The sequence below is a fragment of the Phallusia mammillata genome, chromosome 2 (assembly GCF_965637545.1).
Source record: "Phallusia mammillata chromosome 2, kaPhaMamm4.hap1.1, whole genome shotgun sequence".
Taxonomy (NCBI): domain Eukaryota; kingdom Metazoa; phylum Chordata; class Ascidiacea; order Phlebobranchia; family Ascidiidae; genus Phallusia; species Phallusia mammillata.
In genome coordinates, this window is record NC_137253.1 from 4969360 (window position 1) to 4992414 (window position 23055).

The window sequence follows — 23055 nt, forward strand, 5'->3', positions numbered from 1 at the left end:
TGGTTCTGGCGTATTACATATTTGAGAGGATTTTGTGTCAGTTGTGATGTATAGTGCTCTACAAACTTAGGTCGTTTCTGAATGGTGCAGTCTGAATGGTGCAGGATAAATAGTAGGTTCACACAGTCTTGATACTTGTTTTGAAAAGATTAAGAGTAAACCATTTAGTTAAAGCGCCAAGCCAAACAATACGAATAAACGCATGTTTTGGAGCGAATAATTAAATAACTCACAAACTGTTCTGGTAATAATCCTGAAATTCACTGGTTAAGACTGAAATTCACGACGCGCACATTTTATAGCCACACCTAGGTTAACATGCTGTCGTTTGCTTGTTCGAAATGTTTAACCGAGATTAATCACCGTATGTTAAATTAAAAAGTAGTTAAAGCAGACCTAGGAAAGTTGGTGTGTTGACAGGAAATAATAGTAAAAGATTTTACTATAAATGTATCTTCTTCTATTTAAACGCGAGTAAATATATACGTTGTGTCCGCTTGGAAAAACCGTTTGAATTGATATTAAACATGTCTAATATCCGATATATCTTTTCTGACTGCAATTTGGAGTTGACCTGTGAAAACTTTTTGAATTTATTTTAAACTGCTAGTGTTTTATGACCGAAAGTTTTACCTTGTACCGTCAGCACGTCCTAATTTGAACGGTTGTGCAGTGCAAATAATGACAATGTGCGATTTTTATTTTAGATTTGCTTATTTAATAGGCCTGAAACTTTGTATGCTGTATCCGACTGAAATTTGGACTTGACCAGTGAAAACCGTTTTAGTTTATGTCAAATCGTTCGTGTTTTATGACAGTAAGGTCTTGCCTTATTTGCAACGTTCAGGCCATGCGAATAATAACGATGTGCGCTTTCCATTTTTGATTCGCTCATTGTAATGGCCTAAAACTTTGTATGCTGTATTTGACTGAAATTTGGAGTTGAGCTGTGAAAACTTTTTGAATTTATTTTGAACTGTTAGTGTTTTATGACCGAAAGTTCTTTCTTGTACCGTCAGCACGCCTTAGTTTGAACGGTTGTGTCGTGCGAGCAATGACAATGTGGGCTTCTCGTTTTTTATTTGCTTATTGGAATGACCTGAAGTTTTGCATTCTGTATCTTACTGCAAATTGGAGTCGACCAGTGAAAACCGTTTAAATGTATGTCAAACGTATTTATTTTATTACCGAATAGTCTTTCTTTTACTGTCTGCGTGCCTTAATTTCAACGGTCAGGCCATGCGAATAATGACGATGTGCGGTTCTCATTTTTGATTTGCTCATTAGAATGACTTGAAACTTTGCAGGCTACAACCGACTAAAATAGAGAGTTGGCCTTTGAAAGTGAGAATTCCATTTATGAAATGAACTGTTTTCTACACAAAAACATCATTACACCTTACAGTTGCATAAAATAATTTGAGTAAATATAATTTGGATCAAAACTACATCACAGTCTCATTTATTCCCACAAGTGTTGTAATACTTCGTTGGTGTTCTAATTTATTTATTAACTAATTCATTGATGTACACCAGGGGTTCCCAACCTGTGGTACGCGTACCACCAGTGGTACGCGAAGGTTTTTCAGGTGATACGCGAGTAGATTCTGTTTGTTTCACAAAATTTACAAATTTACGATTTACAACTTCATATTTTGTTTGTCCGGTTTTGCTTACCAAAATTATTTCTCTAAGCCTATTCTCATTGTTACGTAACTACTCCTGTTGTTTCGTATCATTACGATCTTCAAAATACAGGCAATGTCAATCGCCAACAATAAGCACACCTGCTTTGAAAAACCATTCAATGCTGTTGGCGTTAATTATCTCAAGCAGCGAAAGTGCATGTAACAAAAATCTCATTAAATTTAGATGTGGTGCTTTAGTGTTGTTTTAGTACGACAATGTTATTCTTCTCCATAAAATATGATTCGATCTAATTAGTTGTTCTGCAAGAAGTGGTACGTGTGGCAGTACAGAGCGTCCAAGTGGTACGAGATCGTAAAAAGGTTGGGAACCCGTGGTGTAAGCAAAACCAACCATTTTCCAACCTAACACGAAAACATAATTTCGTTTTGAAAACGTTATTCGAAACGAAACTTTATTTCGAAGCCAAAATTTTCCTTTCTAAATTCATTTTCCGACACACGGTCAAGTATGTTTACAAACACGATTGTTTATCATCTCTTGGTGTAAATAGTGCAAGATTCACTTAATCTCGACAAACAGTCACGTCTATCATTTACTTTAATGTGAAACTCTCAATGTTTCGCTAATTTGTGTCAGGTGAGAATGTTATCACTGAAATGAACTGTTTTCATCATAAATTACATCATTATACACTTTACAGACGCGCCAAACAACTCGAGAATATCGAAATTGCCTGATAATAATGTTACAATTTCATTGGTTTCCACCAATATTGTAAAATTTAACTAGTTTCTTTGTGGATCCCAAACCAACTTGTATTTCCGTTTTTGAACCTAACTTGAAAACGAAGTTTCGTTTGGCAAACGTTATTCGAAACGAAATTTTATTTTGAAATTAAAATTTCTGTTTTTAATTTCCTTTAACGGTGAATGATTGGCAATAAAAGTGAAAAGTAACGTTCTATCTAATGAAAATTATTTACGATCGTATAATTAGAGCCCAGTCAGTACAAATAATAATGCAACACTCCACAGTCCTTTAGCGTCACCATGCGCAAATCAAAAAAACTCAAAACAAAATTTCGAAACGAAAATTTTGTTTTCATTTTTTTTTTCGTTTTGGACCGTGCTATAGGACAAAACAACAAAGGAAACGAGTGACAAAACAGTGCAATAAAAAAAGTGGTAATATTATCCGTAACTGTTGTAGAGCGGTCAAAGTTGAGGTTACAATTGGTGGATAATGGTAGAACATGTTACACCAACACGGTCCGTCAGCAAAATTTTACAACAATAAAACTTAACAGGTATAAGACAATATCAAAACAACTTATCTGAAACAAAATGATTAAAGTGCAGGCAGTTGACTGATAACGTTGCTTAAACCCGTTCCAGCAGCAGGACATTATAATTGCAAACACAATCCTTTCATACATCTCAAAATCAATAGACGGATTGTTTTATTAAAATATTTCAGTTTCGTACATGGTATCGACAAGTCAATTTCATTAGCGTTTATTGTGAACAGCCAAGTGCTGTTTTAAGTTACCAGTTTGTCGAACTTTTTTTTCGTTTTTTTTAAGATTGTCTTCATGCAAAACTGCATGATGTTTCACTTCTCTTGCCGTCTTGAATGCTTTTTCACAAACATTACATTAGTGGGTTTTCTTGTTGGTGTGAAGTTTCATGTGTCTTTTTGCGTTGTTTTGTAGCTTGAAACTTTTCTCGCAAAAGTCGCATTTGTAGGGTTTCTCATCTGAATGCACAACCATGTGTTGTCTCAAATCTGAAGCAAAACGAAATAGTTTCTTACAAACGTCACATCTGTGGGTCTTCTTAATGGTGTGAAGTTTCATGTGACTTTTTGCGTGGCTTGGACGATTGAAACTTTTATCACAAAACTCGCATTTGTGAGTTTTCTCATCTGAATGCACATCAACGTGTTGTCTCAAATCTGAAGCAAAACGAAATAGTTTCTTACAAACTTCACATCTGTGGGTCTTCTCGTTGGTGTGAAGTTTCATGTGTCTTTTTGCGTTGCATAGTTGATTGAATCTTTTATCACAAAACTCGCATTTGTAGGGTTTCTCCTCTGAATGCACAACCATGTGTTGTCTCAAATTTGAAGAAAATGGAAACAGTTTCTCACAAACTTCACATCTGTGGGTATTCTTGTTGGTGTGAAGTATCATGTGACTTTTTGCGTTGTTTTGTAGCTTGAAACTTTTCTCGCAAAACTCGCATTTGTAGGGTTTCTCATCAAAATGCACAACCATATGCTGCCTCATTTCCCATGAAGTCCGAAATGTTTTTTCACAAACTTTACAAAAAAAGCGTTTTTCGCCAGTGTGTATCAACATGTGACGTCTGGCGTTGCCCGACCACGTGAACCTTTTGTCACAAATGTCACAGCGATACGGTTTTTCACCAGTGTGAGTTCGTGTGTGAGATTTCAGATCTTGCAATGTGCGAAATTGCTTTTTACAGACATCGCACCGATGAGGTTTTTCTCCAGAATGAATCAACATGTGTATTTTTGCACTCCCTGGATAAAGGAATCGTTTTTCACAGACATTACATTTATGCCGTTTGCCACCATAGTGACTGAGCAAATGCCGTTTTAGATCACTAATAGTTACAAAACTTTTTTCACAGACTCTACAACGATGGATTTTCTTGCTGCTGTCGTGAATTCTTGAATCATGCTTTCGTAAATACTCGGGTGCTTCAAACTTTTTGCCACAAGTTTTGCACTCAAATTGTTTTTCTTCGATATTTTGACCCATGTGGATTTTTGACATCTTCCCATAAAACACAAAATCGTTTAAACGTTTCAAACAGTTTTTAATAAAACTTACTGTGTCTGTAAAAAAGCAAAATTAATCTGTAAATTCCGTTGTCAGGTTTAACCGACCCCTCACGGTAGACAAACTTAATACTCCGAATGTAACATGTTAATAAATAAACTAAATGCTAAATAAACTTGAACTGCACAACGCAAAACACGACTAGTTTCCACGTCAATAGTTATACATAAACCGTTCCGCGAAAACAACGAGCTCTAAGCAGTGGCGTAGCCAGGGAGGAGCCAAAGGGGCCATGGCCCCTCCCAAATTTTCAAAGTTGTATGTTGAGAAACTTGATTTTAGTGTAGTTTCGTCTCTTAACTATGAAAGGAATATATAAATTACCAAAGATGACTGTTGTCGCCAAGTTGTTAGACGAAATCCATGCTTTTATATATTTATGCAAACATGGCCTTTACGCCGAGTGTTAGCAAAAATCTGTATTGGACAACAAATTATGTGGCCCCTCCCAAAATGTTCGGCTGCCTACGCCACTGGCTCTAAGTGTTAGAGCAAACATAACACTATAGGACAGTGGTTCCCAACCGGGGAGGAATTTTGTGAATTCAGGGGAGGAATTTCATAAAAACTGTTAAAAATAATACAAGCATATACATAAGGGATATTCATTATAATTTGGATTCGGTTCACATTTGAAACCGGTTGGTTGCAAAGGATTCTAAAAAAGACATCCCTAATTATAAAGTTATTTCTTTATTCGGCCGCATGCTACGTTTCAGGCGCTTAAATTAATCGATTATTGTCGTAACAAAGTCTATTGTTTTGACATTTTTGTTTTTGACAATCTGGCTGTCGATTAGTTGCTCAAAAACTGAACAGTCAACAGTCAGTAAACAGTATGTGTCATGAACCTAGATTCTTAGTTGCATGTCATTGTTTGTGTAGATTTTAGCTGTTGCCTAAGTTTTAGTCAACAAGCAGTATTTAAAAGACACGTGTAGTAAAAACGAACTGTGCCACGTATACAACTATTTTCAGAGCACCAACGAGAGCGAATTTGGCATTGAGTAGTAATATGAAATAAATTGATATTTCAAATTTCTACAATTTTGTATGTTATATTTGTTTCTAATCTTATTGGGGGAATGAATAGTTCGAAAATGGGTAAAGAGGGGGAATGTAACAAAAAAGGTTGGGAACCATTGCTTTGGATGACTGTGAGTTTACTAATTGTGTGACATATCGTTCTGGTCACGATACTATAACATAGAAACTTGGTTCTAAGCAGTGTACGTGTCCAAGTTAACTATATTCTAAATCTAAACCATACTTTTCTTTTGGTTGCATATAGCAAATGACGAGTGTACCACGACGAAAAGCCGTTTATGGCTTTCTCGGTGACATGCATGGGAACACAACAATTATACCCGCAAGCCAGTTTATGACCGGTGTAGTAATTAGCAAACTTGTTTTGTTAGATTCGTAACCGGTCAAGATTTTGTGTCGATAAAAGGTAAGATGATAACGGATCAAATATATACAACACAAATAACACAATATCATTAAAAAGTCTAAAATTTATAGTTCGATATACAAAACCATATGTTAACTTTAATCACAAATATCATTAGGCTACCGGTAAAACAAGTAGGCTATACCTTTAGTACACAGTTATAAATGAAAAATTATAAATAATACTTAACACTCGTCAAAACTGTGTTTGTTAGTTAAACTTTAATTTCACCACACGTTTTTTTTCACCCAATCCTAAATTATGAATTGCAAATGTATGCATATGCAACAAAATTTGCATAACATAACGGTTAAAAATAATTGTTAAGTCAATTTCAAAGCTTTTCACCACTGCACAAGTCATTTGCACACTTGAACACGTTATATAATGCAATAATTTTACCGAAAATTCACTATCAATCAAACTTGTGGCTATAATCACATACTAAACTTCCAGAACATGTCTTAAGTTGATAATATAGACTTATAGTTGCTTTTCTGGCCATTTATTTGTGATAACTTTAATACTTCCATCTGATTCCACACAAACCAAGTCGGACTTGGTGTCAGTGTCCATGTGTTGTGTTGATATTTTTGCCGCAGAATCGATACAAAAGTCAATAAAACTCCAATCGTGCTGTTCAGTTTTTGAAAACCCTCCTTCGCGAGAGAAAGTTATTCTAGAATTTCTAAAACAAATTTGTTAAGTTATAATAATAGGCAGAAAATAGCATGCAGTGAACTTTCAAATAAACTTAATATAATACTTGTTGACTATATCGAAGCAAAGTATATCTCCTGAGCCATCCCCATCAAAATCACCAGTAAGCAAACTTCCACTTGATGAATTGCAAAACTCTTTAGTAATCGCAGGTAATGTTAAAAAATCCATTCCTTGGTTTTCTAATAATTGCCTTCGAGAAAAAAAAACAGTTCAGACGAGATTAAAGGTTAAAAACACAAACTTCATTTAGAACAGGTAAGTTTGAAAATATTTGACAATAAACTAGCAAACTTAAAATGATTATGGCATTATTGGGCAAACTGTGTTTTTGTGGAACTTTGGTTAAAAAATTAATTATTTACTCCCCAATATACATTTTATGAGGCAGAATTTTTTCAATTATTTTCTTACAGTGCTAACTACTAACTTTATTTTGTTGCTTCTGGCCATTAATGGGTAAGTTACTTTAAAATCACATTTCAATTATATTTACCAATATAAAACACATTTTTTTACCTAAATTTACACATTTACAAGAAAAAATGACACCTACCATATAGAGAAATCTAAAACAGATTCTGTTTCATACTCACATATAAAATATGATCAAACAAATTTATAAATAAAAAATCTTTTACTACTTACATATGTTTTAATTCTTTAATGCACACAATATCACCCAAACCATCACCATTAAAGTCGATCGAAGCTACCCAACCTCCTGTACAATTCAGCTCAAATAGTGAAACAATCCCACTACCCATCGCATCTGAATAAATTAAGCAAAATCTACTTTAACTTTTTACAACATATTTTCAAGCCTGTAACTTAAATAGTTAAAATAATGGCTTCTTTTTATACCACTGGTAAAAATTTGTTTTTTTTTTCACTCTATTTAATTATCAGCAATAATTTAAGTATTCATTTGTTGTTTATTATATTACTGCCTTAGAAAATTGAACAAGTGACACTATAAATATGGAAAACATTTCTTCAAAAACTTTGTGCACACTGACTAATTCAATAACTAAAGAACATTTTATAAAAATATTTTGTAAAGTAAAAAACAATTTCACCTGTTTCATTTCCTGAACTGATGCAGGTCTGAAAAAACATCAAAATTTTTTACAATAAAAACACAAAATTACAAGATACGGATGAGTGTTGCCTCCAGTCATTATACAGAATTGATATATAGTTTGCCTTTATATAAGTTAAGTAAAACTTCAAAAATCGGAATAAAATCAACATAAATAATTTCAAGCTGCAAATATTTACCTCATCATTGCATAAAACAGTTTGGTAATCAGCACCAGTACAGGTATCGGATAACACAACACCTTTAAAACAAGTTCTGTATCGGAATTTTGTGCCGTTACAGATTTCCGAGCATGTTGACCATTCCTCCCATTTACCCCATGAGCAATTTCACTTGCATCACCTATTGTAAAATTAAATCCATGATGTAAAAATTTGTGCCAAATTTGCAAAACACTTCAATTGTCAAATATAAATATAAATATAAATATAAGTCTCCATCAATGATGCATACATCTTTCATATGGTTAAACACCGAAAACAGTTGTAGATGCAAGTTAAAAAAGTCCAGCATTATGTTGAGTGGCGGAATGGTTTCCACCAATTGAAATGTCTAAACTAACTAGAGATTGGCAGAAATATAACTAATGGCAAAAAAAAAATCATTGGCAGTACATGAATCATTTCGTTTGTTGGTACTCCAACCTACAATCTTGCGAAGTACCTAGCGAAAGTTATTTCTCCGCTTGTGGGCAATACGGAATGGACTGTTTCGAACTCGTCCAAGTTTGTTCAAGAGATAGAACAGTTGCCGCCCCTGTCCAACAAAGAGGTGATCGTGTCGTATGACGTCGTGTCACTTTTTACAAGTGTTCCTGTGGAATTGGCGATGGACATCGCGTCATCCAGGATATTAAACGACTATAGCCTTAAAGACAGAACACCATGCATTTTTACAGCATCTCAACGAGGCGCAACCAGGCATTCAGTTTACCATGGAACTCCAATCGGTAAACTGTCTTCCATTGATAGATGTTCAAGCCACAAGAACCGATGACGGCGTCTTGTACTCGAGAGTGTACCACAAGCCAACGAGTATCGGTAGGTATCTCAATTTTCGATCTCATCACCCCACATTCCAAAAAAGGGAGGTGGTTCGTTCCCTAAAAGATCAGCCACGACGCTTGTGCACTCCTAGCGACGACTGCGAGGCAGAACTGGCTAAGGTTCGCAAAGCCTTGAAATACAACGGCTACCCCAACTGGATTCTCCGTGATGGACGGGCAACGTGTCCCAAACACGTGACCCATCCAAAAACAGAGGGTTTTGTGACACTTCCGTACATACCGAAATTGACGGATATTCTACGGCGTATGATGCGTGACTTCGGCGTAGCGGTTGGCGTTCAACCTGCCAATACTCTCCGCAAGCTACTGAGTCACCCGAAAGATCCAATCGACACCCTTGAACAACGTGGTGTTGTATATTCTATTCCCTGCGCCGAGTGTCCGTTGATATATATCGGGGAGACTGGAAGGTCACTCAACACCCGCCAAAAAGAACATCAACGGGATGTTGCCAACAGCGACGCAAAGAAGTCGGCCCTGTCCAATCACGCGGTATCACAAGGCCATCGTATTGATTTCAATGCGGCATCTGTTGTGGCCCGGGAGCCTGACTACAGGAAAAGACTATTTCTTGAGTCATGGAATATTCACCAACGGGGCAGCACAATGAACATCAAAACAGACGTGATGCTGCCAGCGTGCTACAGGCACCTGCTTAAAGATTAGAGGGCCAATCAATCGTTATCCCGCGGTGTTTTCGTTGCGTTGTTACGTGCTTGCGTTCTATTCTTTTTTCTTTTGTTTATCGTGCACTGTACTAGTCGCATTCAGTGTTATTTACCCTGATGAAGACGACCTGTATAGGACGTCGAAACGTCGGAATAAAATCACATTTGCCAGAAGAGCTCTATAAACTTGATTAAACATATGTATCTCTTTACAAAAAAAACTCCGACTTGTATTTTTTTTATTTTATATGAAAATCATTTGGACAAAATTACTTACTGAAAATATTTACAAAACTTACACGATATCATTGTGTCACAACTTGTTATCTCTAGCGTGTTTCCGATACATCCCTTCTCACCAACTTTGCCACCAATGCAAATTCTTGTTTTAAACAAAAAAATTACATCATAAAAAATGCACTGCAACATTACACAATATAATCTTTAATGTTTCGCTTGTTTTCAAGTCAAAACTAAGGTGAACTAGAAAGTAGCTTTCTAATATACTTCCATAATATATAATCTATTTCAGGGGTCAGCAACCGTGCCAATTTGCTTGTTATTTACTTGTGGTAATGACTTCGCGTGCCAACCTTTTTGCTAAATAATAGTGGTTCGTGCCAGCTATTCCGATTAATAACTAACATCTGTCAAAATTAGAATAAATTTGAAGTACTCTTTCTTGACCAAATACTGACAAAAACAATATGTGTAACCTTCAAGTAAGGGGACCCATAATAAAAACATGTTTGTTACTTAAGTGCTGATTTGTAGTTAAATTAAAAAGTTAATTGAACCTTTCAATGGTTCCTTTGCCACATGTTGCGCTGCATTCGCTCTTAAACCATATTGACCAAACTCCGTTCCAATCTATTATCGCAGAAAACAAATCAATATCTTCACCGCTCTCACCAAGGTTTTCTTCACCCAAACATGGCTATAAAAGAAACAAATACTTTCAGTTACTTCAATACAGTGTTTGTGTGTATTGTCACAACATATGCATTGCCACCCCTGTTTTTATTTGATTTAAATTTTTGTCCGAAATACCACACACATGGCAATGCATTTAGATAGTTTAAACTGGTTGTTTATACATTCATGATAAATGCAAGTGTCTAATGCTTTTTGGATTGTTATGACATTTAAATAAGCAAGCGCAAAATACTAATATATGTCTCTTTCAAGAAAGATGGCTGTGAAGATGCATGTGCTACAACATTATGAGTCTCTATAAAAACATAATGACATGAAACAGAGTTTGTGTTATTTTCATTACAGAATAGCTAAAATTACTGAATTTTCGCAGAAGCATCTGATTTCGCTATATGTTTAGTGTGAACAATCTTGCCAACAAATTTATTGTAAGCATAACACATTTAGGCATTACATGACCAACAAGATTAAAAAAGAAACAAACGAACAGTTGTTTATTTCAAAACAAAATTTGTACCTGTCTAAAACACGCAGTCCAATTTTGTGTCTGCTGTCAGCCTTGCTTCCCAAACATTTTGACACAATCTCGTAGTTTTCACCGTAACAAAATCTTTGTCTTGTTACCAACCCTTCTCCACATGACCTGCTACACAGTGACCAACCACTCCATGGACCCCAGATCGATAAGTGTTCTAAGGACGCAGAAATACTGATTATATTTCTACTGTCAATTAAAAACAGTAGAAAAATTTAAATACGAATAAGGTTAATTTTCAATGCAAATTTTTCAATTTTTTTCATTGCAACACGCAATTAACGCAATTAATCACACAAATATATGCAATTATTGAAGTGTTTTGTTAAAAAATCATAAACTTAGGATTCCCAATTTTTTAATAATGAAACGAAATATGAAAGTTGGCTATTATATACAGAAAATAGGCCTTTTTTGTATGAACATTTAGGATTGTCGGTCATGTAATAAACATGGTTTTGCAACAATTTGTTATTACTATCAGTGAACTGGCCTTGTATAAGCAATAAGGGCAAATTGTTTAACAAACAGGTCTTGCAACCATAATATAGGTTTCAGACAAAATATTCATGTATAAACCTAGTACATCAGCTGCTGGGCAAGGATCCAATGAGCACAGTGTCATTTCACTTCGCACCCCCTCACATTTACCACCAGGTGGACACTTTCTATGCCTGGAAACACAAAATGATTGGTTAGTTAAAACTGTCTCATTCTAAACTTGCAAATACTTGGTAAACAAGAAGTTTGGATTCAACAATGAGTTTTACTAAATATTACATTTTTTAAGCTTTTTATTTTTTTTCTGAACGTTTTTGGTTTGATTTGGCAGTTGAACTATCTAAACCTGCCATTTTAACCATACAGGGCAGGGTGTGTAACTTTGTTGGTCACAAAATATAAGAAAAAAAAAACATTTCATTTTCTTATTGCTCACCTAATTTGTACAGCAGAATCACATGTCCGTGAACAAGATGACCATGGAGCCCAATTACTCCAGCCAGGAGCAGCTAAAACAATGAGACACAAAAAGTAAAGTTCTGCATCTTATGACGATTTAATAAAACAACGATGCATGCTGGAATAGCGATAGGTCAAACTACAAGTGTTCTGATGCCATGAACATTGCCAATTCCATGCTATTTTGTAGCTTTCCAAGGTCCCTTACATTACCAGCATTGTATTAAACCGTACAGGCCCCAGAATAACACATGTTTATATCCAACGCATTTAAAAAACAGTTATATTTGTTCTTGGATACCCTTTCCAACATTAGTTTTGAATGTTAGCACGCCATGAACATGCAAATTTAACGCTCGGGTCAGTTTTTGCAACTACTCGGCCGAGCACCGAGCATCAAAGACAGCAATGCTCGCTACCGAGTTCTGGCTCTGCTCGGCCCATCCCTATGCTGAAAATATGGAATGAGCATGTTAACTTCAGAATTTAATTTAAAAAATTGAAAATCCCATTGTCAAAGTAGAAAGCAACAAAAGACAATGTTTCCTAACATCCTTTTTTTAAACACATTAAATATTTTGTTATTGCAAAGCAGTTTTAAAACATGCAAACATTTTGATCTTACCAGTGTTGTTACATTGCTGTGTTGCACATGTGTTAATTTCAACAGCTCCAGACTGAATCACTGGACAGTTTTCAGAGGGAATGACTTTCCACGTGACATCAACACATTGTCGTGTTCTGCGATGCCAACCTGTTCCACAACTGTGAGAACACTGACCCCATTCCTTCCATGCATTCCAGTATGATACACCTGCACAATTTCTAAATAATTTGCAACACAAACAAATATGGCCAGCCACACATTCAAACTTATGTGAGCAATTAACAAGGGTGGCAGTTTTATGTTTTTGTATATAAGTCATATGTAGCAAGCTTTTGCTCTGTCATATTTCAATCTTGCAATCAAGAGCAGATTACATTTTTTAAGCCACACTGGTATTTTTCAACAAATGTTTTCATTATATATTAACAGTTGTTCTGCCGAGTACAGCAATTTGCCTCACTACGAATTATTGACAAATAGTCTTGCTGTGTAAGTATCACAGAACAATAGTTTTATTTTGTCTTGCATCAATTCCCTATTTCGATAGTCAATACTGAATGTCATTCACCTAAAATATTGCTGAACTAAATACTGAATGCAAATAACCAAATTTTTGTCGTAACAGGTATTATGCTTGGAATTTAGAGTCTGACATTTTAAACAAAATATGCAATTAAGCGGATATACGTGCACAGGCAAAGTGAATTGTCAGTGAATAAAGGGAGGCCTTCTGACACATAATACTGGTATAATTGGTTTACCTGGTGAGCAATTTGGGTTCGAACATGTTTCTGTTTCTGTTTCATATTCCACATTTGGATGACAACATGATGCTCTGGATAAAACAAGTTGTTTTGAAGTTTAATTTGGACAAATAAACGTGCAGGGAAAAATAACAAAAAAGACCCATTAAATGGCAAAACTGTCTGCTAACTTTATTTCTATTGACAAATTATTAAGTTACCAACAATTTACACAATGTGTTTAATTGCTACATAGACTAGCCATTATGGCAAATCTTTTCTAATTGAGTCAGTTTCAAACTAAGCTTGGTAGTGGTCACCAAGATGGCCAAGTGGTTAGCAACACCGCCTTGTGTTCACCAAGTCAAATAAAAAACAAATCAAATAAAAAATGATTCATCAGACTTGCAACAGGCAGCTGTATGACAGACTCATTGTGAGCATAATGCATTCCGGCTTTACCGCTCACCGAGGATAAAATAAAACAAACAAACAAACAATACCTGTGCTTACTCCTTCACCGCAAGTGACTGAGCAACTTGACCAATCGCCCCACATTCCTGCTGTACATGTCGCACCTGAACATTCCTTTGCCTCAAAACTTCCACTTGCATCACATCTACCACTGTAAACCACCGAATCTAAACTGTCCAAACATTCTCTGACCCTTACACTTTGACCTTTGCCACAAGATACTAAACAAGGTTGCCATAAACTCCAATCACCCCAGTGGTCACCATCCTGTGTTGCTGATATGTGAAAGTATGATAGGAATCAATTAAAAGCATATTAAGTGTCATTAACTTTTTTACTGTTAACTGTATTTGCTGAGCTTTCCTTTTTACAATACAAATATGTCATGGTGTCATACTGATCAGTCGGTCACCAAGCATTTCCATATGGCTTCAGGGCTGATCCCAGTTATGAATTCGTTTTTATCTTAACATATTCACTAACACATGTTCCACTAAATGCTACCTTCCACATAAATCTGCTTAAATGTGGTTTCTGTCGACTAAAATGTAAATAATAACATTATGTGTGACTTAAATCTCTGACAAAGTATTTGAACTGATCGGGGTTAGCACAAAAAAATAAACCACAATGTTTGCTTGGGTTCAAATTATTTTCATCCATAGCACATTAGGAAACCTTTTTCACAAACTAATTAAATGCAAAAGTTCTACATGCAGCGCTGTTAACCATAATCATTAAGTAAATTTATTTAAGTTATATGTGTGAAACTAACCATCCATATTGGGTGTAATGACACATTGGTAAAGTTGGTTAATTTCTGCAATATCTTCTTTGCTTAAATCACTTCTTTGTGCAGTGACAGTATTTCCATTTTTGTCCAAAATCGTTGGCATGGAGTTTGTCGAAAATGAATATCCATTGAAATGCATAATAGATGACAAGTCGTAAGGTGAATCCAAACTTTTTGCAAGACCTTTTCCAAGTCTCTTAAAATTGTGTTTGCTTTATGTTAACACACAAGACAAAAATGTGTGTTGCAAGTTATCCAAAATAGGTGTTACACAATCATTATTGTATGACATATCCTTTTTGCATAAAATGACACATAATTACACATAAAAAACTTAACCAACAATAGTATAACAACAAAAAACTATGCCTTTAGCAACATTGTTATATTGTACTGTGACAAAAACATCCCGGTCTGGTCTTGAGTGTTCATGCCAGAATCCCAACACATGCATCAACTGGTGTAAAACAGTGCCAACATTGTCACAACCATCACCAATCCAAACTTCTTGTCGGCCTCCAACTCTACCAACTACAGACCTAAAAACAAGTTTGGTTGTATGGTCAAGAAACAACTTGGTACTGAGTTTTCCACATTTTAAGTACAATAATGCTGATGGAGCAAAAAACAGAAAACATTTTAGGCAAGATGGCTATTTGTAGTGATGGGAAGATACCAGGTTTTGAAGCGAGTACCGATACCGAGTACCACATGTATATACCTTCGATACCGAGTACTTAAGTGTAGTGTTGTACTTAGTTGTATATCATTGGCTAATTTATCTGCCATGGTCAGGGGCACACACACATGCCGAAAAATGTAATTTCCACGTGATAGCGAAAAAGATATACGTAAACTGGCGGAACTTTTTTCCAATTTTGTGCTGTCCGAAGCAAATATTGGCCAAAAGTTGCCCGTATTCTTGTGGTGTAAATCGGCCTTCGGTACTCGCACGTTGGTATCGAAAACTGAGACAAAATATTTCGATACCGAGTACGAGTGTAACGACCGCTAGGTGCGCAGCCTGGCCCTGCGCCGTTCGTCACACTAGATAACCCTTTTTGTAAAACGCGCCCGTCCTACAGCCTGTCCTCCAAGACGACCCACTCTTGCATTTGCAACGAATGTTCTTTTTTGGCGATAAAAGGCAACGCTGACGAATAAACCAAGACGACAACGTCAATAGCAACGGCAACGGTTTTTCTGTAACCACAAATAATTCACATAAGCCATACGTATACATTATGACGTCATAGCGACCATCACACAATAAGCAGTTTTAACAGTACACACAGGTCTTACTTAAATCCACGTTAATCAGTCACATTTTACATTAAAATTACTTACAATTACTCATAACAAGTCAAGTTACTGTTAAAATACACATTAACACAAGTTAAACACAAATCAAGTAAGAACATAAAACATACCAACTGTTGGGTAACCAGGGCTTTACTAGCACGCGGCTAGAGGTTCCACAACTGACAATTCAGCATTTTAGCTATTGCTCTTAACATTTACAGTTTCACTATAAACAAATAGTCACAAGAAATTAGGATAAATTCACTTAAATTGACTGCAAACCTAGCAACTAACGCAGCTCACAAAAACGTGGCGTTCAAAGCACATGCTCTGTCGCGGATGAATATTTCAATACGTCACGAATAAAGGAGAACTTATATCAGCCAAGCGGAACAATTAATTCTCGCTGTAACATACCCCCCGACGATGTGCGAACCCATGAGAACATCTTTACAACACACAAACAGCGAGAAAGGAAAACGTAACGAACAAACACAACACTTTAAGCCTTCATAATCAAACACAACTTTGCGACCGGTCGTTTGAACGACCCAACGTGCGTTTTAACCAAAGCACTTCGCACAAACCCGGACTTATCCGGGTACGTTTCCACGATTCTTCCGGTGAGCAATTTTCCTCGTGGTGCCGAGTTGTCGACCAACAGGACCAGATCACCAGCGTCGAGGTTCTCTTCGGAAATTGCCATTTCTGACGCGTCTGTAGCGTCAGCAGGTACTCATTTGTCCATCGGACCCAAAACTGGTCGGCCAAGTACTGGACCTGGCGCCAGTGTCGTCGAACGTAGTTGTCTTCCTTCACAAATACTCCGGGTGGCGAGATATCATGTCGCCCAATTAAAAGCAGGTGATTCGGTGTCAGAGGCTCTCTGTCGGCAGGATCAAGACTAATGGGAGTCAAGGGCCTCGAGTTTAGGATGAACTCGACCTCAACAAGCAGCGTACTCAGCGTCTCGTCAGAAGGCACTTGCTATCCCAACAATACATTCAAGATCTTGCGCACCGAACGAATTAGACGTTCCCAGACGCCACCCATGTGACTGGCAGCAGGTGGGTTAAATGACCAGTCGACGCCCCTGGCGAAGACGTTCTTCGATGTGAGTTTGATTCCATTTTTCAAGAGACTCGCGCAGTATGCGCTCAGCGCCGACGAAGTTCGTTCCATTATTACTGAAAATGCGCCTGGGCTTTCCGCGTCTTCCAATAAACCTTCGGAAAGCGTCAATAAATGAGTCAGTAGAAAGCGAGTGCGCTACTTCCAAATGCACAGCACGCACGTTCATACACGTGAAGATGCAACCGTATCGTTTGACTTCACTTCTTCCTTGTTTTACGAGTATGGGTCCAAAGTAATCCACACCCACAGATGAAAACGGTGGCTCACCCGGAGTCGTGCGCTCAACAGGTAAGTCGGCCATCATTTGTTTCGAGACTGAAGCATTTCTTCTTCGACAGAACACACAGTTTCCAAGGATCCTTCTTACCGCTACACCACCTCGCACAATCCAATATCTCTGACGAACAATTGCCCAAGTGTGCGACATTCCGGAATGGCAAACATTAGCGTGTGTCTCGCGAATAATCAAAGTAGTAATGTGATGTGCGTTTGGGAGAATCATCGGGTGCTTAATTTCAAAGGGAATCGGTGCTCTTTGCAGACGGCCACCCACTCGCAACACACCATCAATCAAAACAGGATTGAGTCTATGCAAAGCCTTTGATGGCAGTTTCTTCATGACTTTCTTCTTCCCGGTGCGATCTAAGTCTTCGCACTTACACAATGCCTCTATTTCGTCAGAAAACTGTCTTCCTTGAACATATTTGACAATCGCTAGCTCAGCCCTTTCAAGATCAGCGACAGTCAGTCTTTTGGATAGCTGGTGGTCCTTCTGAGAACGCAGATAGTCAACGAATCGCTGGAGCCAAGCAACTGCCTTCTTTAATTTCTTCCAAGAAGAATAGCGACAAATTAAATCATCAAACAAGCACTGCTCCTCTGCAACATGCAGAGCCAACATTTTCTTCGGTTTCATGTTTAAATATTCCTCGGGAACATCTTTGGTATTCACAGGATTCGTAGGCCAGTGTCGTTCATCGCTGCCTAAAAACGAAGGTCCGGTGAACCAACGCTTGTTTCGGAGAAAAGCCTTTACAGTACACCCACGAGATGCGTCATCAGCTGGGTTCAGTGCTGTAGGAACATGCTTCCACTGCGACGCGTCGGATCCTTCCTCAATTTTCGCCAGACGGTTCGCGAAAAAGGTACAAAAACGCTTATTTACGTTATAAATGGATTGCAGAACTGCAGTTGAATCGGTCCAAAACACGGATCGTCCGATATCCAAGTCAAGTTCCTGCCTTAAAACTTGGTCCATCTTAACAGCAAGAGTAGCTGCGGTCAATTCCAATCTGGGAATGGACACCATCTTTAAAGGCGCAAGACGGGCCTTTCCAGTAACAAAAGAACAATGCACATTGCCTTGTCCATCCACTGTTCGCAAGTATGCGACTGTTCCGTATCCACAGGAAGACGCATCTGCGAAATGATGCAGCTCGTGCGTCTTGACTTCAAGTCCAGTGGTCTGAAAACACCTTTTAATCTTAATTTCTGATAGACCTGGAAGCTCAGAAATCCATGCGTTCCATCTCTTTTCTATATCCGGTGGAACTTCCTGATCCCAGTCATAATTTTCTTTGCAAAGCTCCTGCAAAAGCTTTCGCGCATGTAATATTACAGGCGCAACGAAACCCAGGGGATCGAATAAGGAGCTGACCACGGAAAGTATTCCTCTCCTCGTTACAGGCTTCCTTTTGACCTTTACGTCAAATTCAAACACGTCGGAGCGAAAATTCCACAACACTCCAAGCACACGTTCCATGTGCTTTACATCAACATTTAATACAATGGACTGTACAGATCTATCTTCGGTTGGGACTGACGACAACACACGCTCGCTGTTGCTCACCCATTTTCTGAGCCGAAATCCTCCGAGCTGCAACAATTTACGCAACTCGCCGGCCAATTTGATTGCATCGTCTTCGTTCTTTACGGACTTCAAACAATCATCCACGTAGAAGTTTTGTTTCACTGTCGAAACCGCTTCAGAACTGAATTTCTCCTTGTTATCTTCGGCAGTTTTCTGCAAACAGTACCCAGCACAGCAAGGAGACGAGGCTGCACCAAATATGTGCACCAGCATCTGGTAATCAACGGGTTCACGCGACAAATCGCCTTCAGGCCACCAAACGAATCTTAGTGCAGATGTATCGATCGGATCAACCTTTACCTGGTGAAACATCGCTTCTACATCGGCGACAAAAGCAACTGGTTCCTGGCGAAATCGGACAAGCGTCCCAAAAGACTGTTGAGTAAATCTGGGCCTTGCAAAAGCTGGTCATTCAGCGAAATATTATGATATCTGGCGGCGCAGTCAAAGACGACCCTCACCTTTCCTGGTTTCTGCGGGTGTACAACCGGGTGATGCGGCAGGTACCAAACAGCGCCATCTTCCGGCTCCTTGTCGTCGCCCTTTAAACGTCTGGCATAACCCTCGTTCAAGTAGGTATCCAACGTTTGCTTGTACTTCTCATACAGCTGCGAATCAGTTTCCAATCGCCGTTTCAAGTATGACAAACGCTTCATTGCCATAGCACGGTTATTTGGCAAGTTTGGAGCACCTGGTCTCCATGGCAATCGCAGTTGGTAGTGTCCGTCATGACACTTGACTGAGCTTTCCATCTGCTTCAATGCGTATCTGTCTTCTTTCGACAGTGTCGTTCTGGGTGATAACGCGGTTTGGCCAAAGTCGCTTTCCCACATGCATTTTATCTGTTGGTGCAACGTTTCGTCCTGCGAGGTTACAAAATTCACCCGTATCTGTGAACTTCTTGAACCATTACTATGACAAGGACCTACAAGCGACCAACCGAGCATAGAACGCACGGCACTTGGCTCCTTTCTTCCGCCTCTTCGTTCATCATTTATCCAGAACACCTCGGGAACGTTTGCTCCAATGAGCAACATGACTTCCCCATGGGGCAAGACAGGAAACTCTAAATTACGCAAGTGAGCACAGCGCGAAAGCGACCCTTCCGGTATTCTGTTCGGGGAGACTGGCAAACTGTCCACGCTCAAAACGTCATTTAATCGTACGGATTGCTTCCCGTCAAGCGACGCCACCATTAAATCAACGGCCAAACCTTCTCTTCTCTGTGACCTATCACTGACAGTGGTCAAGGAGTACGTTGTCTTTCTCCCCCCCCCCCCCCCCCGACGTCCAGCTGCTTGATCAGTCGTTTGTCACACAAGGTTGTAGTCGATCCTGGGTCCAAAAAAGCGTAAGTTTCCAGCTTTCTGCCATTACTGGCTGTAACCTTTACCGGCACTATGTTAAGGTACACACTCTCTGCATGAGTGCTCATACAAGTCCAGGTGACAGTTGCATTTGATGATGTCGGTTTCTCTTCTGAGGCCTGCGTAGACGCTTCGCACACGGGTGCAGTCGAAGAAGTCTTCCATTCTGTCCAGTGCAGAAGGTTGTGATGCTTTCCACGGCATCCGCCGATGGTGCAAGAGCTTGGTAAACTACATGTTCTTGCTATATGACCCTTTACGAAACAATTGTCACACAGCCGAACTTGACGCAGAAACTTCCTTCGCTCTACAAAGGTCTTCCGTTTGAACACGTCGCAATTGCCAAGGTCGTGCGATTTACTGCACAAGGGACATCCCTGCTTCTGAGGACTTCTCGGTTCAGCCTTACGCTCGTTTCCCGGAGCAACCGATGTCGCATGAGTCGATGCTCTTGACCTCGTCGAAGGAGATTTGCTGCGCCTTTTCTGTGCATCTCTGTCCTTCCGAGGACCCAACACTCGACCAAACATCGTGGTTCCAATGTACGCTTCCTTCTTAACGAATTCAACAAGGTGACAGAAACGAGGCTCTTCCCCATTCCTTTCGATTTTAGCTGCATGTCTTCTCCATTGACTTTGCAGTGCAAACGGCAACCGCTTTATTATATTCAGCATATTTTCAAAATTGTTGATGTCTGCGAAGTATCCCAGATGAGTCAGGGTCACCAGACACTCTTCTAATGCCTGTGCTAGCTCTATCAATCCGTCAGTATCATCGGATTTCAGATAAGGCCAGTGACTTAGCTTATCCACGTACGCACGTGCAATAATAATAGGACGTCCGTAACGCTCGAATAACAACTCTCGAGCCCTTCGGTAACCTTCCAGGGGGTGAAGGCCAATGCAGAAGGCAATCATTGCATGTGCTTCTTTTCGACAGTATTGGATGAGATAATTAAGCTTCACACTGTCGCTGTCTACACGTCGACCAATATTTTCGTCAAAGCTTATCATGAAACGCGTGTACATTAGCGGATCACCTTCAAAATATAATAGCTGTGGTCTGGGAAGCTCCATCCCAGCCTTCAAGACTGCAGCAACACGACACAGGTCACTCACCTCCGGCTCATGATTCAGTGCTTCCGTTTTTGGTTTAGGTTCGCAACGCGAGGAGGACGGAATGTCCGTTACCTGCGCTTCTGAACTGCTTCTGTTAATAATGCCGGAGTCTGATGCTTGATTTTCCTCTTTTACTACTTCGGGTTTGGTCTCAGGTGAGAAGAGGACTGGTAATTCAACTTGCTTCTCTGGCTGAAATCCAGCAAAACATGACCCAGATGAAGATGTCCTTTCCCATAAGTCAGCTTCCACTGTGGCAGTCTTTATCTTATGATCAGCTTCTAGAATTTTTAATTGATTTTCAGAGGATTTAAGTAAACTTTCTGCTTCCATTTTTTTCTGCAAAAGGATTGCTTTCTGCCTCCATTTTTTTCTGCAAAAGGCTATTTTCTGCCTCCATTTTTTTCTGCAAAAGGCTATTTTCTGCTTCCATCTTTTTCTGCAGAAACTCCTTTTCTAGAAGTGCGACTTCTTTTTTCACACGCGCCTCAGTACGTCTGCAACTCGACCTCGAACTAGCATATGAACCAGTCTTGCTTCTAGAACCAAAATCGCTGACAGACGGTTCCTTGCTTGAGTGTTCAGGCGGTTTGGAACGCCTTACTTCCTCTAACCATTCTTCTGTGCGCGCATCAAATTCTTGCTTGCCACTTCGCAAACTTGAGAGCGCAGCATTAATTGTCCTTCTTTCCTTTTTCTTTTTTACAAAATCCAGTCGTGTTGTATGTTTGCCAACACATTCGTCGTACAAAACATCAATGGATGAAATCTTCTCCTTTAACTGTTGCACATTCGAGGAATCAATCATAATTTCCTCTGCATCTTGATATGCCAAGTTCAGTCGTTTAACTAAATTGTCAAGAGTGTGTTGAGATTCAACCATCTTGTTAACTTTTCTTATGCACAATTCAAAGTCCAAAGTTAAAATCTTCAATTTCAACGAGTTCCGTAAGTTGAAAAACTTTATTTTTCAACAGTTTTCCGTGAGTTGAAAAACTTTATTTTTCAACGATTTCCGTAGATTGAACACTTTGTTTTCAATCAGTTGAAAAACTTTATTTTTCAACAGTTTTTCCGTGAGTTGAAAAACTTTAATGTAACGACCGCTAGGTGCGCAGCCTGGCCCTGCGCCGTTCGTCACACTAGATAACCCTTTTTGTAAAACGCGTCCGTCCTACAGCCTGTCCTCCAAGACGACCCACTCTTGCATTTGCAACGAATGTTCTTTTTTGGCGATAAAAGGCAACGCTGACGAATAAACCAAGACGACAACGTCAATAGCAACGGCAACGGTTTTTCTGTAACCACAAATAACTCACATAAGCCATACGTATACATTATGACGTCATAGCGACCATCACACAATAAGCAGTTTTAACAGTACACGCAGGTTTCAAATTAAATCTACATTAATCGGTCATATTTTACATAAGATTACTTCCAAATTACTTTTAATAAGTCCAGTTACGGTTAGAATACACATTAACACAAGTTAAACACAAATCAAATAAGAACATAAAACATACCAACTGTTGGGTAACCAGGGCTTTACTAGCACGCGGCTAGAGGTTCCACAACTGACAATTCAGCATTTTAGCTATTGCTTTTATCATTTACAGTTTCACTATAAACAAATAGACACAAGAAATTAGGATAAATTCACTTAAATTGACTGCAAACCTAGCAACTAA

General features: G+C 38.7%; 6 protein-coding genes across 6 annotated transcripts; 1 reads left to right on the forward strand and 5 right to left on the reverse strand.

The window, feature by feature from the left end:
• Positions 1 to 2813: 2813 nt before the first annotated feature.
• Positions 2814 to 4520, reverse strand: LOC145212793 (uncharacterized). Its single transcript, XM_080081040.1, has one exon. It carries the CDS (start codon positions 4448 to 4450, stop codon positions 3305 to 3307), a length of 1146 nt encoding a protein of 381 aa, XP_079937166.1. The 5' UTR covers positions 4451 to 4520; the 3' UTR covers positions 2814 to 3304.
• Positions 4521 to 4585: 65 nt separating this feature from the next.
• On the reverse strand, positions 4586 to 8627 carry LOC145212828 (uncharacterized). Its single transcript, XM_080081088.1, has 6 exons — positions 8543 to 8627; positions 7971 to 8032; positions 7769 to 7796; positions 7338 to 7461; positions 6736 to 6882; positions 4586 to 6657 (listed from the first exon to the last, which is right to left on the reverse strand). Exons 1-6 carry the CDS (start codon positions 8625 to 8627, stop codon positions 6453 to 6455), a joined length of 651 nt encoding a protein of 216 aa, XP_079937214.1. The 3' UTR covers positions 4586 to 6452.
• Positions 8628 to 8725: 98 nt separating this feature from the next.
• Positions 8726 to 9966, forward strand: LOC145212829 (uncharacterized). The gene is made up of 2 exons (XM_080081089.1): positions 8726 to 9349; positions 9859 to 9966. Exons 1-2 carry the CDS (start codon positions 8726 to 8728, stop codon positions 9964 to 9966), a joined length of 732 nt encoding a protein of 243 aa, XP_079937215.1.
• Positions 9342 to 13920, reverse strand: LOC145212830 (thrombospondin-1-like). Its single transcript, XM_080081090.1, has 9 exons — positions 13820 to 13920; positions 13325 to 13398; positions 12582 to 12770; positions 11934 to 12006; positions 11576 to 11670; positions 10979 to 11153; positions 10323 to 10462; positions 9825 to 9907; positions 9342 to 9408 (listed from the first exon to the last, which is right to left on the reverse strand). The coding sequence occupies exons 1-7, from the start codon at positions 13918 to 13920 to the stop codon at positions 10399 to 10401; spliced, it is 771 nt and encodes a 256-aa protein (XP_079937216.1). The 3' UTR covers positions 9342 to 9408; positions 9825 to 9907; positions 10323 to 10398.
• A 630-nt stretch (positions 13921 to 14550) lies between these two features.
• LOC145212794 (zinc metalloproteinase nas-14-like) lies at positions 14551 to 15605 on the reverse strand. Its single transcript, XM_080081041.1, has 2 exons — positions 14943 to 15605; positions 14551 to 14789 (listed from the first exon to the last, which is right to left on the reverse strand). Exons 1-2 carry the CDS (start codon positions 15025 to 15027, stop codon positions 14551 to 14553), a joined length of 324 nt encoding a protein of 107 aa, XP_079937167.1. The 5' UTR covers positions 15028 to 15605.
• A 1342-nt stretch (positions 15606 to 16947) lies between these two features.
• Positions 16948 to 22247, reverse strand: LOC145212831 (uncharacterized). The gene is made up of 4 exons (XM_080081091.1): positions 21860 to 22247; positions 20168 to 21645; positions 19341 to 20102; positions 16948 to 19224 (listed from the first exon to the last, which is right to left on the reverse strand). Exons 1-4 carry the CDS (start codon positions 22245 to 22247, stop codon positions 16948 to 16950), a joined length of 4905 nt encoding a protein of 1634 aa, XP_079937217.1.
• Positions 22248 to 23055: the final 808 nt, after the last annotated feature.